The sequence below is a fragment of the Lactuca sativa genome, chromosome 1 (assembly GCF_002870075.4).
Source record: "Lactuca sativa cultivar Salinas chromosome 1, Lsat_Salinas_v11, whole genome shotgun sequence".
NCBI lineage: Eukaryota > Viridiplantae > Streptophyta > Magnoliopsida > Asterales > Asteraceae > Lactuca > Lactuca sativa.
The window spans coordinates 92,698,569-92,718,514 of record NC_056623.2 but is presented as its reverse complement, the minus strand read 5'-3'; the positions used below and the strand labels follow the sequence as shown (position 1 = coordinate 92,718,514).

The following is a 19,946-nucleotide window of genomic DNA, read 5'->3' as shown; positions in this document are numbered from 1 at the left end:
ACTAATCAAACCGATCTTAGCAGATCACATACATAACACATCCCTACCAGGATTCCGACCTAACCGGTCACTAGCAAAACATCATCCTATAAACCAGGATACCAACCCTAACCATGTCTCTAACATACACCATCCTAACTACCAGGATGCAAACATAACAAAGCAATAATATAACAAACAACTACCCGGATTTCCATCCGATAAAGGGACGTCCTTAGTGCCTTAGACCCTGTTGATATAGTGAGGATAACTCACATACAACTGCCAACTGATAAGATAAGACCAAGTTGCTCCGATCACCGACACGATCTCCACCACTAGCCAATACTAAATAACTGAACTCAATAAATACCAATAATTACCAAATACCCCTGGAAGACAACTGGTCAACTCTTGGTCAAAGTCAGAGTCAAACTTCCTGACTGACTCTACTTGCCAAGTCAACTCGCTGATTCGTCGAGTCCTTATGCTCTGAAAACTCTTAAAACACGACTCAACTCGCTAAGTCACCCCAAGACTTGCCGAGTCCAATGATCATCGAGTCACATCCTGCTCAACTCACCGAGTCGTCCCTCGACTCACGGATTCACGACTTAACCAGAAAAGGTTAGGGTTCCACAACCAGACTCGCCGAGTCCAAGCATAGACTCGCCGAGTCCCAGGCGATCTTCAACAGACCTGCCGAGTTGTTCTTCCAACTCGCCGAGTCCATGCACATATTCATACAACTCGTCGAGTACACCCATGTGACTCGCCGAGTCTCTTCGGTTCTCATTCCAAACAGAGGCTTTTCAAGCCATGCAGGGACTCCAATCCATAGATCCATTCCTCTACAGCCTAACCCTCACATAAAGTTGCAAACTTTACGTGAGAGCAAGGAGATATAAGCCCAAAACACTTCTAGGGCTAGGGTTCAAGACAAAGGGCTTCACCAATGGCTCCTAGACAGGAACTTTATGATCTTCTGGACCATCTCAAGTCCAGATCTGAGGTAGCAACCTCAGATCCAACCTCCAAACCCGAAATAACTCTAGAAATGCCCCAAAACTCAAGCAACAAAGGATCTAGACTCAAAGGAGCTTAAGCAATAGGTTAGTACCTCAAATGAAAGCCCCCACTGAAGTAGACCTCAGATCTATACCACTCCTTTGCAGTAATCCCTTAGTCTTCAAGTTCCCTTTTCAAGATTTCCTTTCCCAAAGCTCCAAGCTCACTATCAATGGAGTTCCACTCAATTTCTAGGGTTTGTAGTCTCTCAAGGGTGGTAAGGAGGCTGAAGAAAGGATGTTATGTTCTTTATATAGGGCACAACCCCCGGGATTAGGGTTTTCTCTTTTCAGCACCAAATCGCCGAGTCCAGCCGCCGATTTGCCGAGTTGGTCACTTAACACTTGACCAGAACCGCGACTCGAATCACCAAGTCTCTTCATCGACTCGCCGAGTCGACCTTCCTTATTTACACTAAGAACCCCGAACTTGCACCTCTGAATTCGGGGTGTTACAAGTAAAGGGTAAAATTATATATAGTGCATATATAATTGTTTTACGACATTTTCGATATTATCCTGGAAAAATGAGATAATTTTATATACAAACGTTTTCATTTCGAAAACACATACACTCATTGAATAAATTTGTGAGACATTGTCTTCATCGTATCTAACTGAGGTATACACGAAAGTCATGTATTATAATCGGAATCTCCGATACGAGAGCGTGATACTTGTGTATAGATCTATACGAGACTGATGATCCCACAGCCTGACTATTAGCTACAGTCAAACCGACATGTTATGGGTGACAAATGTCATAAATATCTCAACGCCTGACGAACGTCGAGGCAAGCAGTTCATTGTTAGCACGGTTATGAAAACTCACATGGGGAAACGACTATACGTATATCATACACAAAAACACATTTCTTCAAACGGTTTTATACATAAATAAAACTATATAATACTACTTTAAGTATGGAAAACACTAGTACATTTCGGTCTTGGAATCTTTAAGACTACAACTAATGTAACACCCGGTCTCAGGTACGCATTTAAATTCAAGTCAAATTCCATATTTTACTCTTGGACTCGGAGAGTTGGGGGCTCAACTTGTCGAGTAGGATCGACTCCGGATTGGGGGATTTAGTGACCTACTCGGCGAGTAGGAGCTGTTTGGGTGAAACCCTAAATTGGAGGGTTTACACCCTATTTAAACATCTTATGAGGCTTCCACCCCAACCTCCATCACTACCAGAGCATTTCACCCGAAACCCTAATCCTCCGTAAGTGATCTTGAGCTTTCTTGGTTGTTTTGAGTGTTTCTTGGTGTATTTTGAAGCTAGAGCAAGAAGTGGAAGATAGAAGACCCAAGGGAGAAGGAGTAGATCCAGAAGCTACACCTCATTTGCCATATTTTCTGGTAATCAAGATTACAACTTGGTCTTTTTCCTCTTAGATCTATTTGTCCCCATATTAAGAGAGTTTTTGCTCAAAACCTTGGTCCTTGATGGTTGGGACATCCCAAGTGGTTCATATATCAAATCTAGGTTCTAGAGAGGAGTACATGGCATAAAGATGCAAGCTTTATGGCCATGATAGCCCCATGCATCCTATAGACCTCATTTTTGGGTCCTTTGAGCTAAAAGTCCCATGCATGTACATGAAGTTCATAACTTTACATGTTATATCGTCTTAAGGAGCCCATATCTACCTTTTGGATGAGATTTGTACATCAGATATCGAGTAATGGATTTGGACAATGGTCGACTCAGCGAGTCGTTCTTGGTACTCGACGAGTCTAAGGCAATCTCCTAACCCATGAAAACGGACTCGGCGAGTTGTTCATACAGAAGATTTATCCAAGACAATGGTCTCCATTTGAGATTCGGAGCTTCCTGGGCTTGGCAGGGTATTACAGAAGATTTATCCAAGATTTCTCCAAGATAGCAGTTCTGCTGACCCGACTGAACAAGAAGTCGGTAGTTTTTTGTTGGGGTCCTGAGCAGCAGACAACCTTTGAGACGCTCAGGCAACAACTTTGCAAGGAGCCGATTCTCACCCTGCTAGAGGGAATGGATGACTTTGTAGTCTACTGTGACGCTTAGATCACGGGTAGGGGAGTAGTGTTGATGCAGCGGGGGCATTTGATAGCTTATGCCTCGAGACAGTTGAAGCCTCACGAGGCTAACTACCCGACACATGATTTAGAGTTGGGGGCGGTAGTGTTCGCCCTCAAGATTTGGCGGCATTACCTCTATGGGGTCCGGTGTACTATCTACACGGACCACAAGAGTCTGAGGTACCTCATGGGTCAGCCGAGCTTGAACACGAGGCAACGGTGGTGGTTAGATGTGGTAAAGGACTACGATTGTGAGATCCTTTACCACCCAGGCAAGGCCAACGTAATGGCCGATGCCTTGAGCCGTGAGGCGGTAGCGGCTCCGATCCGGGATATATGTCTGAGGATGACAGTGATTACTCCACTGCTGGAGCATATTAGAGAGGCGCAGGTTAAGGGACCGAAGGAGGAGCGCCAGAAGAGCGAAAGGATAGTGGGCCGAGTGGCTTCGTTTGATTACAACAGTCGAGGATTGTTGACCCTGCATGGGAAGGTCTGGGTACCATACTGGGGCGAAGTACGACAGGTGTTGATGGATGAGGCCCACAAGTATCGGTTCTCCATCCATCCAGAGGCGATGAAGATGTATAGAGATCTTCGACCTGATTATTGGTGGCCTTGCATGAAGCGGGATGTAGCTTGGTATGTGGAGAGATGCCTGACCTGCAGGAAGGTCAAGGCAGAGCACCAGAAGCCTCATGGAAAGATGCAGCCGTTAGACATTCCACTGTGGAAATTGGAAGATATCACCATGGATTTCATTACTAAGCTTCTCAGGACCGCATGTGGGGTTGATTCGATATGGGATATCGTGGATCGATTGACCAAGATCGCCCACTTTATACCGATCCAGGAGAGCATCTCGGGTGAGAACTTGGCCGAGATATATGTGCGAGAGGTAGTGGCATGTCATGGAGTGCCTGTATCGGTGGTGTCGGACCGAGACGTCCGGTTCACTTCTAGGTTTTGGAAGCGGTTTCACGACGAGATGGGTACTCGTCTCCATTTCAGCACCGTTTTCCACCCCCAGACTGACGGGCAGAGCGAGAGGATGATTCAGACTCTCGAGGACATGCTTCGGGCATGTGTGTTGGATTTCGGTGGTATTTGGGATACGTATCTTCCGTTAGCGGGATTTTCGTATAACAACAGTTATCACTCCAGTATAGACTGACCTCCCTTCGAGATGCTCTATGGGAAGAAGTGCAAGACCCCAATTTGTTGGGGTGCGGTCAGTCGGAAATTCATGGGGAGTACGGAGGTAGTACTCAAGACCACGGAGCAGATTCAGCAAGTTCGGAGCAGGCTCCAGACTGCTTAGAGCCGGCAGAAGAGTTACGCCGACAAGCGGCGTTCGGACTTGGAGTTTTAGGTGGGTGACACGGTCCTCCTGAAAATGTCACCCTAGAAGGGTGTTATCAGGTTTCGGAAACGGGGCAAGCTGGGCCCCAGGTTCATTGGTCCATTTAGGGTTTTGGCCCGGGTGGGTCAGGTTGCGTATCGTTTAGACCTTCCAGCAGAGCTCAGCCAGATCCATAACACGTTCCACATTTCTCAGTTGTGGAAGTGCTTGGTGGATGATTCAGCAGTGATACCTCTTGAGGACATTCAGGTTGACGATAGCCTAAACTAAATCGAGAGACTTATGGCTATTCTATATCGCAAGACGAAGGAGCTGAGGAACAAGAGGGTAGAGTTAGTGAAGGTGCAGTGGCGGCACCGGAAGGGTTCGGAGTGGACGTGGGAGCCCGAGGAGGAAATGAGGGAACACTACCAGAGTTGTTTCCGAAGATAGCAGGCTTCGAGGACGAAGTCTAAGACAAGTGGGGAGAATTGTAATACCCGGTCTCAAGTACGCATTTAAATTCAAATCAAATTCCATATTTTAATCTTGGACTCGGCGATTTGGGGGTTCAACTCGTCGGGTAGGATCGACTCCGGATCGGGGGATTTAGTGACCTACTCAGTGAGTCGGAAGTCAGACTCGGCGAGTCGGAGCTGTCTGGGTGAAACCCTAAATTGGAGGGTTTGCACCCTATTTAAACATCTTATGAGGCTTCCATCCCAACCTCTATCACCTCTAGAGCATTTCACCCGAAACCCTAATCCTCCATAAGTGATCTTGAGCTTTCTTGGTTGTTTTGAGTGTTTCTTGGTGTATTTTGAAGCTAGACCAAGAAGTGGAAGATAGAAGACCCAAGGGAGAAGGAGTAGATCCAGAAGCTACACCTCATTTGCAATATTTTCCAGTAATCAAGCTTACAACTTGGTCTTTTTCCTCTTAGATCTATTTGTCCCCATATTAAGAGGGTTTTGGATCAAAACCTTGGTCCTTGATGGTTGGGATGTCCCAAGTGGTTCATATCTTAGATCTAGGTTCTAGGGAGGAGCATGTGGCATAAAGATGCAAGCTTTATGGCCATGATAGCCCCATTCATCCTATAGACCTCATTTTTGGGTTCTTTGAGCTATTAGTCCCATGCATGTACATAAAGTTCATAACTTTACGTGTTATATCGTCTTAAGGAGCCCAAATCTACCTTTTGGATGAGAGTTGTACATCAGAAATCGAGTAATGGATTTGGACAATGGTCGACTCGACGAGTGGTTCTTGGTACTTGGCGAATCCAAGGCTATCTCCCAACCCATGAAGACGAACTCAACGAGTCACAGTCTAGTAGCACTTATGATGAAGATGAACTCGACGAGTTCAAGGTCGAACTCGGCGAGTCAGTTGAAGATTGTCCCGATATCAGTTGAAGGAGAAATCGTCGAGTTCTTGCTAGACTCGACGAGTAGAGTCGGGTTGGGGGGTAAAGGAAAGAATAAGGATTCGGTGAGTTAGCGGGCCAACTCGGTGAGTCGAGTCAACTGGATGTTGAATTTGACCAGGATGATTGGCTTTGGCCAAACTAAGTGTCTTTATGGAATTTATAAACAGAGAGTCGTCGGAGCAGCAGATAGAGCTATTCCAGGGTCGAGCAGCAGACTTCGAGGATGAAGTCTAAAATAAGTGGGGGAGATTTGTAGCACCTGTTTCCTGGTATGTATTTTATTTAAGTAATTTTGCACTTTTGGCCTGGGACTCGACGAGTTGAAGGCCCAACTCGCCGAGTAGAAGCGGGATGAGACGCGGTATTTAAGTGATGGACTTGTCGAGTCGGGTCCCAGACTCGACGAGTAGGCTTTGTCTGGACAAAACCCTAATCTGAGGGTTTGCACCCTATTTAAACAACCTTATACAGCCTCCATCGTCCCTTTATGCTCCCAGAAACCCTCTATAGAAAACCTTAACCGTTGTTGAAGCAATCTAAGTCATTTTGGTGGACTTTGGTGTTGGTAGTCTTAAGAAGGAAGGAGAAGAGCTTGAGGAAAAAAGAGGAGACCATAGGGGTTCGAGTTTGTGCTTCATTTCCAGTCCTCAGAAGGTATAAAGTTGCTAACTTGCCTGTTCATTTGCTAGATCCCATTTTATGGAGATTAGGGCTTTTATAAGCCATTTTAGGTAGCCAACCATGGATGCAAGCATGGTTGGGGACAAAGCTTCGGATCTAGGTCCTCAGATGGGTCACAAGGCGGAAAGTGGGTGCTTTTACACCCAAGAAAGACTCCACGCAACCCAAGAGCTTGTTTTAGGACCTTTTGGACTCAAAGTCCCATGCATGCACGTAAAGTTTGTAACTTTACGTACTAGAACGATTTTAGGAGCCTAGATCTATCTTTTGGTCATGAGTTGTACATCAGAAATCGAGGATTTAGGGTGTCGATGTGACCAACTCGGTGAGTCCGTTCTTGGGACTCGACGAGTCCAAGGCTTTGAGTCCCATATCTGTTGAGGGTCAAAAGAACTCAATTGGGTGTTAGAAGGGTTGTAGCAGGACAGGAAGAGTGACCCAACGCATTGGACTTAGTTTTAGACCTGGAGTTCATAGGACTCGGCGAGTCCAAGGCAATTTCCCAACCCTTGAAGATGAACTCGACAAGTTGTTCGTACAACTTGGCGAGTCGAGGTCAGGACGTATTCATAGGATGACAATGGACCCGACGAGTGTTCATACCACTCGACGAGTCGGATGAAGGTTCATCCGAGGGTGTGTTAGAAGGAGAACTCGTCGAGTCGATGCTAAACTCGACGAGTAGGGACGTGGATGAGGACGGTTGAAGAGACAGGGCCTCGACGAGTTGACGGCCCAACTCGGCGAGTCGGGTCAATTGGAAGTTGACTTTGAATTTGACTTGGTCCTGGGTAGGGGTAAAATAGTCATTTTACCCTAAGAGTAGATATCAGATTTTGACTGAGTGTTTTGTGGGGATTATAGCCGGAAGATTTCCAGAGTAGCAACAGTCAGAGACTTCCCGAGCAGCTTTCCAGCGGTCAGTCTTACGAGGTGAGTTTCCTTTCAGTAGGAATGGGTCTAAGGCACCAAGGTCGGCTTGTATAAGTGATACGTTAGTATTGGAGTATGGGCAGAGCCCACATCTTATAGTTGAGTTTGATTATGATATAGGCTTGTTTGATAGAATTGCTTATACTTGTGGTATGTGTGATACTGGTATGCTATGGTTTAGTAGCTGAGTGTGGGCGAGGCCCGTATCTCAGAGACAACGGAGTGTGGGCGAGGCCCGAATCTCCATGAGTGTGGTCGAGGCCCGTATCTCCTAGCTGTTCATTATATGTGCATGGTATGTGGTATTGTGGGGGATCTCACTAAACTTCGTGCTTACAATTAACATTTTTGGTCTCAGGTACCTCCTCAACGAAGGGGACAGAGCTGGCCCGGTAGCGGCACATCATACACACAAGCATTGATCTTCCGCACCTGAGATATTCCGGGATTGTACTCTGAGATGTTACTATTATATGTTATGGGTTTTCAAATCTGATACATTGATTCACAAAATGATATATTGTTACATAGTTTTCTTATGAATGTTTTTATAATCCAATAATTAAAATGAAATTTTTGGAATCGAAATTTGGGATGTTACAGATCTAATGCCGAGTCGGTCCCGAGAAGTAGTTATGTATGCTTGATGTCTTTGTGATTCATGCATGTTTATGTCTTATGTGTCATATGTTCCGAACTCTGGTCCGATGTCGGGCAAGCCCGATGTTGTATATGTGATTATGTTATATGCTTTGTGTTCCGGGGTAAGCCCGACGTATGTTAGTCGTTATGCCATGTATTATGTATTCGGGGTAAGCCCGAAGTATGCTAGTTTATGTGTTATATGTTCCGGACTCCGGTCCGATGTCGGGGCAGACCCGATGTAGTTTACATGATTATGTTATGTGTTTATGATATATATGTTATCTTGAGTATGTGTCGGGGTAAGCCCGATGCCAGGGTGAGCCCGATGCCCGATGCGGTTGGATGTCGGGGTGAGCCCAATGTCGGGATTCGTCCCGATGAAGTTGGGAAGAGTCCAAAGTTATGTTATTTGCTATTTGTGCTTTGTATGTTATGTGGTAGTTTAGGGGAGCTCATTAAGCTTCGTGCTTACAGTTTAAGTTTTGGTTTCAGGTACTTCAGCTAGTAAAGGGAAGAGCTCGAGCTGATGACATGGCACACACACCACAGTTGATTAGCCTGGGAGTTTACTCTGATATTTGTTATGAGACCGTATATGTTATCACATTTCATGAGTTTTCAAGATACATGTTTTATGGTTTTACACTATGGCAATGATATCTATGTTTGATCAATGATTTTGAAAACGAAATTTTTGGCTTGTATTTTTGAGATGTTTCAACTAATTTCTGTGGAAAATATTGGATTTTCTGGAATAAACACCATCATTTTACAAGTGAACGACTTACATCTCATTTATTATAAAATATTAGATTTTCTGGAAACGACGCGACATCTTTTCACGGAAAGGGTACTATTTTTATACAAACTCTTATGAACTCACCAACTTAAATGTTGACACTTTTTCAAACAACTTGTATTCTCAGGAAATTAATAAAATAGGTAACCACCAGCTTTTGAGGATGGGGCGCTAAGGTGCCAAACAAATCTTTTGTCATCATATTGTAATTGACTTTTGAAACATGTAACACTTACAATGATGTAACTTTTTCAATTGTATATATATGATGGTTGTATTTTCTTTCTTTACTATTACTCAATTGTTATGATACAATACATGAAAGTCATCCACCATCGGACGTTTCCGCCATCCTGGTTATGGGGGTGTGGCACTTTCTAAAAAGTTGCACGATTATGTTGAATGCAAGGTCAATACACACCCTAATCAGTAGACGTCTCGCTCCCCGCAACGCATTGTTCATACTCTTAGAGATATTTTTTGTCAAGATACCCCATCTACGATTTTTATCATATAAAAGTCATCACTGACTTTTATTGATTTGTTTTAAAATCTACCAAGCTTCAAGTTTGAGTTTTTTGACTTCTCTCATATTTGTAACAAACTTCATTTTCTATGTGGTGCTCCCAATAGTCCAACATAATTTTTTAAGACTAAAGTTCTTGTGCCTTTTCATTAGGTAAAGGAAATGCTACATTTGAGGGATTGAGCTCTGTCACTTTAAAGTTACATAAAAGATCTACATAACTGGTTATAGTAGGAGGCGTTACTTGTTATAGGGGTATTCATTTATTTGTTGTATAAATAGACCTTGGAGGAGTCTTCATTTACTTATTGTACAAATTCAACTTCTAAACCACAATAACATATCCTTAAAGGGTGATAACGCCCTTTTTAATGACTTGTAAGTGAATTTGAACAATTGGACTAACCTTAATTTATTTGTTGTACAAATCAAGTTTCTTAATAGAGCTTCTAAACCACAATAACATCTACTGAATCGGTCAATTTGTTGACATTGCAACAAAATTGTAAATATAATGACATAATTGAGAAAAAAAAAACTTGGTGTCAATATCGAAATTTTGTGATAATATAATGACTTTATTGCAATTTGAAAACTCGGTGTCAAAATCAAAATTTTAGTAAACTTAATGACTTTATTGCAATTCAGGAAAAATGGTTACCGGGAAAACAAATTATTTGGTTGATATTGCAATAAAATTGTAAATATAGTAACATAATTACGAAAAAACATAACTAAGATGTTAAAATCGAAATTTTATGATAATATATTGACTTTATTGTAATTTGCCCAATATATTATGGCCCTCTGTGTATTCTATTTTGCTTTTGGTATTTTTTTTATAATTTCTTAGATATCGGTAAAAATCAAATATATATATATATATATATATATATATATATATATATATATATATATATTTATTTATTTATTTATTTTTTTGAAAAATTTGGATATGATTTTCGGAATGTGGACATATTCTTTGAATTTTACGTATTCCGGAATCCAAAACATATTGTTATTATTGATATGGCATAAAGTTGGAAAGAAAACAATTCGTTTTGGGCTTAGCGTGACTGCTTCGACCTCCTTGTATATCACAAATACCACAGAGGGTGCCCTGGTTTTGAGACAAAGATTATCGACAGAATTTCGAATTTTAGAATTTATACAGCTCATAAAATTTAGGATGGGCTGCTTGTAGCTGTGAATCGAGGCCCAACGATTCGCACCGCCTGTCAATTGTCATCCCAGAAAACAAAATGGAAACTTGAAGCATGCGCATCATCGTCTTCCATACGCCAAGAACCCTAGATTCCTAAATCGGTTTTATCAGATGACTTTGAAATCAAGGTCGGAACTCCTACAGGAACAATCCAAGGTATAATCCGTCACTTCAGTTTTTTTAATTTTATATGCTAGAAATTGATGAAATTTATGTTTATATCTATAATTTGGGATAACTTCCCAGATATTGCTCAAAATCCAGGGTTTTAACTTTATATGCCACATAAGAGATCAAACAGAGAAGCTTGGTTGCTCTCATTAGAAGTCAAGAACTAATTTTGTGCTTTTTTTTTTCTTTAGCCCTTCAGTTTATATATATATTCTGATCAATAAGATTTTGAATTCGGCAAACCCCTGAAAATCTTGTCTTATTCCTTCCAAATATTATGATCATGAAGAGCACTTCTAAACTACAGATTCCCAATTTTGCCTATTGTTTTAAGTTTTCCAATTATGATTTCAACATTGGGATAAACCATTGATCATGCTTGTTGACTTGTTGTGATGCAGACCATGGATTTAATGGATGTGAATCAGGTGTTGGAGGTTCCTGACACACCTGATAGACAACAAGTATCAGCAACACATGATAGTGACTTCAAAGAAAGGCGAAACAATGCTTCCACAAATAATCAAAAACCAAGTAAAGATTATATTAATGGAAGAATGAGAAATCAGCAAATTGAAAATGGGAAATCAGCCACAGTTAGTGGGAACCGAAGATTGTTTATTCATCCCTATAGTTCAACCTCTTTTGAACATCCTAAACCTTCTGTAGACACTACAAGACATGACAAAGGTAAAGGTAAATCTTTGTGTAATTCTGATGCTCAAAAGTTAGCTCATCAAGAAGGTGGTAGTTTTGTTGGTGTATCCAAGCAAAATGGGATTGGGCATTCTGGAATTAGCAGAGTAAATGCTTTTACAAAAGGTGTATTACCCCTCAATCGTATTCCTGCAGTAGAGTCTTTAGATAGATCAAGCAAATCATGTAAAGTAGATAATACTTTCAAAAATGTTGCTCATCATAAAGCTGAAAGTAGTATTCAACCTTGCTCATCTATCAAAGTCCCTCATAAGAGAATGTTGGTTAGAAATGGATGTATTTCTCCTCATAACATTGCAAAATCTAAACACATTGAAAAGAAGGATGAAACTGGTATTGTGGTAAAAGAAGGAGAAAATGGTTCAATTTCAAATACAGTTGATATTAAGGATATGGTAACTGAAGATAAAGATTCACATAGATGTAAGGGAAAAGGAGTATCAGTATCACATTCACATCATCCTTTAAAAGAGCCTGATAGGTACCAAACATGTAATCTTTTTTCAAATTGAATATCTTTTGGTGGGTATTTTTGTAAATTTAACTTTATTGATTGTATGATATATACTTGCAGGAAAACTATTCATAAAGAACAATCTACTGAATCAGAAAGATGGAGAACCACACACAACCATAGGAAACAGAGAGACATTGAACAACAGAAAAAAGGGTTGATGCAAAGGGATCATAGGAATGAAAAAGATTTTGTAAATCTTGTTGAATCAGAGAGAGTGTCTTCTTCTTCTTCTTCAGTGTCCACTTCAAGAAATCTTGGAAAACGTTCTGTGTCACTTGTGGATGATTTTAATGGAGAAACTTCAAATTCAAGACCAAAAAGGAACAAGAATCTTAATGGTGTGGGCCCCTCGAACCCAGTGGTGGAGCCCATTACATGTAATAATGAGGATTCAGGTGTTAGAGCTTTACAGGTCGAGGCAGATGAGATGTTGGCTAGAGAATTGCAACAACAGTTATACGATGAGGAGCTGACACCTGTCCTTGAAGTTAATGAGGTTCTTTCTTTTTACTTTTATTTTTATACTTAGAGTAAATTATAATTTGGTTCTTATTTTGATGTTTCATAACGATTTTGGTCCTTAAATCATTAATTCTAACTGTTCAGCAGTTAACTTTTAAAAAAATGACCTTTTTGCCCTCAAACTGAAAAAAAAATATACCATGTTTTTAAACTACCCTTTCTTCTATGTCCAACGGGATTTGAGTATTGTTGTTTATTTTTTATTAACAAAATCAGTGGACTAAGGACAAAATGATTATTTCAATTGTAACCTAAATTAAAAAAAACTAAATACTTCTTAATATATGATTTAGAAAATAATTCAATAAAAAAACTAAGAAAAATACAAATTTGGTCCCTGTGCTGTGGTATAACTATTTATTTTAGTTTTTGTCCAAGGGCAAAACAGTCATTTAAAAAAATTAACAGCTAATAGTTAGATTCAACGATTCATGGACCAAAATTGTCATGAAACTCTAAAATCAGAACCAAAATTCCTAACCGATGCTTATTGGAACCAAAACCGAAATAAATACTAAACCGAGGGACCAAATTTGTAATTTACTCATATAACTATGAACAAAAAATAGCTTATGTTATATACTTATATAGTTATACTTATATGTCTACCTTTTATTTACTTACAATGTTACACATGCTTTCCCTATTATCACAGATGGATTCAAATCTTCCATTTGCAATGCCAGCTCAGCAGGACAACAGTACACGCCAGGCTGGAGGTCGCCGTCCATATCGCCGTGTATGTCATCATCCAACGAGAAATTATATTTGGATTCGATCTTTTCATAATTAATGTTCCGATATCATTTTTATGCTTAACTTTTTTAAAAAAAAAAAAAAACATTTTTTATTTTTTATTTTTTTATTTTTATGCAGCAAGCTCCATCATCATTAAATGCACGACAACCAAATACTTCACGCCCCTCTTCAATTCAAAGACGCCTTCAACCTCAAGCTCGTGCCTCCTCAAGAATGTCTCAATTGAGAACTCGTTTCCAAACAATTAACCGAAGAAACTCAATATTTCCTCCAAATATGGATGTCGACGTGGTATGTATTATTATTATTTTTTTAAAATCTTTTTATTTAAATCTTTTTATTTATGTGTTTGAATACAGAGAATGCAAATACTTGAAATGTTAGAGGCGGATGGTGATAGGAGAAGGCGTAATGATGTGTCACGAATTAGGCGGGAATTCAATGAGTAAGAAAGTTGACTTGATTTTATCCTTTCAATGCTTTATTTTATAATATTATGTTTTTATTTTTTTTTAATATTTGAGGTGTTTGTGATATTCAGGGATGATTATGAAATGTTATTGGCTCTTGATGATGATAATCACAGACATGGAGGTGCAACTCCTGCACAAATTAATAACTTACCAGAGTCAACTGTTCAGGTAATTTACAATTTGTGGTTATTTTATTTATTTATTAGTAATAAATAAAGAAATACTATTTTTGTTTGCAGGCTGAAAATCTTCAAGAATGCTCAATTTGTCTTGAGACTCCTGCAATTGGTGAAACCATTCGTCATCTTCCTTGCCTTCATAGATTTCACAAAGAGGTAAAAAAACTTTTATGATTAACCCAAAAAATAATTAAGGGCAAATTTTTAAAAAAGGTAGGACTTAATGGGGATAGCCTTACTTTCCTTAACTTTCTCCATTAAGTCGTTGTAACAAAAAAAGAATAAATGACTATAAATGAATTGGAAATTCTTCAAAGAAGACAAATCTTTTACTCATAAACCATTGCTCTTTGTGTGTGTGTGTGTGTGTTTTACAGTGTATCGATCAATGGCTGAGAAGGAAAACATCATGCCCTATCTGCAAATCATCGATTGAATAATTTGTTGAGATTTTTGAATCAAAAGTCAAAGCCAAATATGCCAATAGTCTCATTTCAGAATCCCAAGGTAAACTCAACTTGGTGTTTGTGAGTTATGAGAGGGAAATTAGTTTATATAGTTAGTGTTAGTTTAGTAAGAAAAACCCATGGTATGGGAATGTCATCATAGAAAATTAGTTTAAGCTTTTGAAAATTTAAAGTGTATTTTATTCTATCTTCATTAATTTGTTTTTTTTTATAAGCAGATGTATGCGCAATGGTATTTGCAATTATATCTATGATTTCATTACAAATTTGTAATGTTGTTTGTTAATAAAATATGTAAAAACGCCATAGAAGGGGGTGGTTAGATGTGCATGACTTAATTATTTGGTTATAGTGTTTTCTGGATTAAGATTTAGCGTTTGGGTAAAGTTATTATGATTATGATTCTGATTATTTGATATTTGTATCCATACAATCAATTTGAGTAGCTATAACAAAAACAAACACAAGAAATAATGAATCACTTGTTTTAAACTTAAATTTATTTATTCTGTATAGAACAGCTAACTTACACCGATCTAATCTATTTCTAAATTTACACATTTTGGGAGAGAACTTTTTAAAGATTCATAATCAAATGGCATGTAAATCGTTTTGCTATGGTTTGTTCATAAAAAGCTATCCATCAAAAAGATTTGGTACCAATTGGTTTAGTTATCTCAATTGGTTGTTGCAGGAAAAGTTGAAAAGCACATTGTCCTTAAATTATAAACTGAAAATAAAGTATCTAGTGTTATACTTTCAGTCTTGCCGGTGCTGCTCTTACATATTAACTACAACAAATGGGAACTAAATATATTTACCATGTGATGTGTCCATGCATATTAAATCAATTAGTTTTTTTTTGGCGAATAAGCTACAAAAACAATAAACTTGGGACAAAAAACATGGATGAAAAAGGCTAAAAAAAATAACTATTTAGGGACAAAAATAGCAAACTTCATACCATATAAAAAAAAAATGATAACATAAAAACTATAATTTACTATTTATTCACCCAACCAAAGTTAATTTTACTTCATTTACTCATTTATTCAACTCTATTGACGAAAATACCATTTGAATTCAAAAGAGCAAAATTCATATCCATATATTATTAGAAACTTCAAATTATCAATCTTCTCTTCAATTTTCTTTAAAAATATACTTTTATTATTCGCTCTTCGGTCTTCAACAACCGATCCTCACATATAATGACACATGTAGGATGTCTCATACGTATTAAACTCACAAGGAACATCACAGGAAAAAAACAACTCAACACCAAAACACCACACTTGAAATCATCATACAGAAACATAAGAAGAATAGCCACAAAGTCACAATATCAACGAACTCAACAAATCATAGACACTTCTCAAAATAATTAACTCACAAAGTTGTTCAATGCATGTTGCTTTAGTTATTTCATGTGATAGTCCCCAATAACTGAAAGTATACCAACATAACCAAAATTCATTGTCAGATTATCAATTAGAATAAGCATAATTTTCCAACATGCAACACCAAATACAAATAGATATAGAATGATTGAATTATATTAATCAATTTTTCTTGATTACTATAGGGAGAAGAATATCTCACTATATGAGTAAACAATCACACACCAATTCCAACTAATTTATAAACAAACTAATATAATTAACAGATCTAAAGAAGGAAGAAAAGGCTTAGATTTTGTCAATAAAGAAGGAAGAAAAGACTTAGATTTTGTCAATGTAAATCGGTTTCTAGAATATTTTTATTTTTGAACATACTCAAACATATTCTGTCAGAATGTCCGAATTAAAAACCTTATAATTCGTAAAATCGGATTTTTAAAATTAATAGAATCTATGATCTCTTAAAATATGCAATTTTCCTTTATTAGATCTATATTATTTGACTAAAATACCCTTCTAGTTAAATTAGATGATATTTTTCGATTATATTTAATTCAATAATATGTATTAATCATTTTCTTAAAATAAGTAAAATGATTGGCCCACATTTATGCATACAATAACACAATAATTACTTTGAATATAATAACCTATGCCTATATATAGGTTCAAATGTTTTCACTATCTATTATGTGCATGTATGATTAATTATGGACCAATCATTTTAGTTATTTTAAGAAAGTAATTAATGCATATTAAATGCTGAAGATGTAATTAATATCAATTATATCTTCAACATGTAATATGCATTAATTACTTTCTTAAAATAACTAAAATGATTGGTCCAGAATCAATCATACATGCACACAATAAATAGTGAAAACAAAATAACCTAACCCTATATATATATATATATATATATATATATATATATATATATATATATATATATATATATATATGATCATTTTAGAACTCATAGTTTCATGAGAACCCGGGAACTAAAGGTGGAGCATTGGATCAAAAAATTTAATGGCCTAGATCAAAGATGACATATTTGTAATTATCGACAATCTTAATGGTACCCTTGACTTTATAGATTAAAATATGAGGGTAATTATGGTATTGACAATTTAAATACTTATTAATTAATCAAATTTAAAAATAAAAAAACAAATTCCCAATTAATGTAAAAATCCCTAAATTAATCTTTCACTATCTCGTATCTTTCTCCTTCTCACGATTTCTTCATGTGTTCTTCGACTCCCTCCCTTCTCCATCGACTGCCTCCCTACAACCTCCGAAGACCACCTCCCTCCGCCCTCTGCCCTCCAACAACAACCCCTGCCTTTGTTAAGAAGCTCTAGTACCTTGCTGCACCTGCGATTTTCACTTCCATTTGTCAATACTCACTCAACGCTATCACGCAAACCTTCGTCGATCATGTTGGAACTCTAGATCTCGTCACCGTCTCCATCAAAAACTCCTTCATTGTCGGTTTCTGTTTAGGAATCATGGTTCAAATTTTGTATTTACCCTAATTTCTTCCAGATGTCATCGATTCTGCAAACAAAATTAATGATTTCAAATCAAATTCCGTAAATTGATTGACGATTAATTTGCAACTTGGAATAGGCATCGCGTTGGAAACGTTGTGTGGGCAAGCATTCGGAGCAGGTCAAGTGGATATGTTGGGTGTATATATGCAGAGATCGTGGGTGATTATGTTCGTCAGTGGTCTAATTTTGATGCTTCTGTATATCTTCACGACTCCATTGCTCCTCTTCATCGGACAAACAGAAGATATCTCTCATGTTGCGGGGAAGATGGCGTCATGGATGATACTGCAACTATTCGCTTATGATTTTAATTATCCGATTGCTAAGTTTCTTTAAGCTCAGAGCCTCAGAGTAACATTATGGTGATGGCTTACATATCTGTGGTGTCGGTGAGTCCACATCCTTCCCTGCCGACGCCGACGACTCATCTTCTCCACAGTAGACGTCGTTGATGTTCTTGACCACCACATCAAACAATTTATTTTACTCCTGTAAGTGTTGATATAAGTGTTGAGCCTCATCGATTACGTACATATGGTTATTCGACTCAGGTGCCAGCGAGTCTGCCTCCCCTTCAGCTGACATCGGCGAGTCATCTCCTCCACAATAGATGTCAATGATCTTCTTGACCTCAACATATTCACTGGAATTATGAATATGTTATGAAAATTTGGTGGTTGTCGAGGCCAACAATTCATAAGCACAAATTACCTCAACTCTTCTTAGATATTAAAATGGTTAGAGGAGCTCTAACACACTCCCTTAATTAAAGTCACAAAATCAATGAAGCATATAATCTTGTGAAAATCAATTAGCTTTGAGTTCTAAGAGTTACCAAGTCCATAAGATAATCAAATGCTTACATTATCATTATGGAGGAAACATTCCCATTGTTTAAATGAAATGAAAACAAACATAGAAACCATTTGTTGCTTGCCAACTTCAAAGTACATTATTTAACCAAGAAATTGATCAACAAAAAGAATATTTATTCATCGAAGCTCATGATCAAAGATAAACAAACATAACAAGATGTTTAACTACAAAACATTTCCATAAACTTCAAACACAAGATAACATTTAGTCTTCAAAGTAACCAAATATCCATGGGATTAAATCCTAATCAACCAAATGAGGATTTAGCCAAGCATGGCCAAAATAAAAGAAATACAAGGTAGTTTAGAAATACCAAACATTGTTCTAAGTGTAAGATGAAATGAAATACCAAACTTCAAAATCTTCAAGTTCTTCCCAAGTGTTCTTGATCGCAAAAGAGTAGTTCTCCTCAAGTTTTGATGATGAATAATGCTTCAAATCTCCAGCAAAAAGTGTTTAATCCCATAATCAAAAGCTCCCCGAAAACCATCCACCAACCTTCCTAAAATAGAGTCAAAAAGTCAAAACCCAGATTCACTTTAGCACGATCCACGCGGACCGTTTGTGGATCCACGCGGACCGCGTGGGTCTCGATGATTATGGGACTTGGCCTATTTAGAATATATTCTAACCCAATCTTCTCATTCACACTTCAACCCACATGCACAACTCTTGGGAGCCCAATTGTGTTATTCTAAAGCCTCCAATGATGGTCCAATACTCCTTTTGTCTTCCGTAGCTCGAGTCCTCGCCCAAAGACTAAGCCCAATGCGCTTCTCGCTTATACTAACATCAAGCCTAATTGCACCACCTCAAGTCCACAAGCAATCCACAAGTCCCGCAATCCCTCCATACCTCCAGTAACAAATAGTCTTCAATAAATCCTGCAAAATAAGCTCAAAAGACTACAAAGCACCTGGTAAAGGAGAAAGATAATAAAAAGAGAAAATATGCATAAAGATTAACTAAAATGAGATGGTTTTAACTAAAAATAAACTAAGAAAAGAAGTAATAGAAACGAAACTATCAATTTCTTTTGAAGTGAATCACCAAAAGGTACACATGATACATCTGCATTTCAGGAAAAGGTTCAAACGACTTAATATTTCTTGTATGCATCTCCTTGTTTGTGAAAGTGTAGTTATAATGATGCTTTGATCGGATCAGCTTGCAGTGGAGTGTATTTTTTGTTCAGCTTGTATTCGCTTTGTGGAGTGTTGTTCACCTGATGGACCTACAGGTTTGGCTGTTCTACCATTAGTCTATCCTTAATCCTTGTAAGTGAGGTCATTTTGTTCTAAAACAAGATATGCTTATTGTAATTGCAGAAAAACTATGGAGTGGGCTTGAACATTTTGTATTTGATTGGTTGATCAATACTGATAGGTAAGGGCAAGTTATCTTCATAAACTTGAAGATATCTAGTTGATGTGCTCATTGATTTCAAGTGGCATAGTTGGAATTATGTCATGTGGTGTTGTGTTTATTTGATAAATTTGCTCATTACAGGGTTGTAAGTCAGGTTGAATATCCTTCGTTGGCTGATTTGAGGGGGCTCCTTCTAGACCTAGTTGCACAGCTTGTGGGTGCTCTATCACAGATCAGATGA

General features: G+C 38.2%; 1 protein-coding gene and 1 pseudogene across 1 annotated transcript; both read left to right on the top strand.

The window, feature by feature from the left end:
* Positions 1–10,514: 10,514 nt before the first annotated feature.
* Positions 10,515–14,869, top strand: LOC111915913 (uncharacterized). Its single transcript, XM_023911555.3, has 9 exons — positions 10,515–10,853; positions 11,270–12,066; positions 12,160–12,598; positions 13,280–13,363; positions 13,501–13,674; positions 13,743–13,828; positions 13,925–14,024; positions 14,096–14,191; positions 14,413–14,869. Exons 1-9 carry the CDS (start codon positions 10,809–10,811, stop codon positions 14,473–14,475), a joined length of 1,884 nt encoding a protein of 627 aa, XP_023767323.1. The 5' UTR covers positions 10,515–10,808; the 3' UTR covers positions 14,476–14,869.
* A 2,283-nt stretch (positions 14,870–17,152) lies between these two features.
* On the top strand, positions 17,153–19,946 carry LOC111915934 (protein DETOXIFICATION 29-like; annotated as a pseudogene).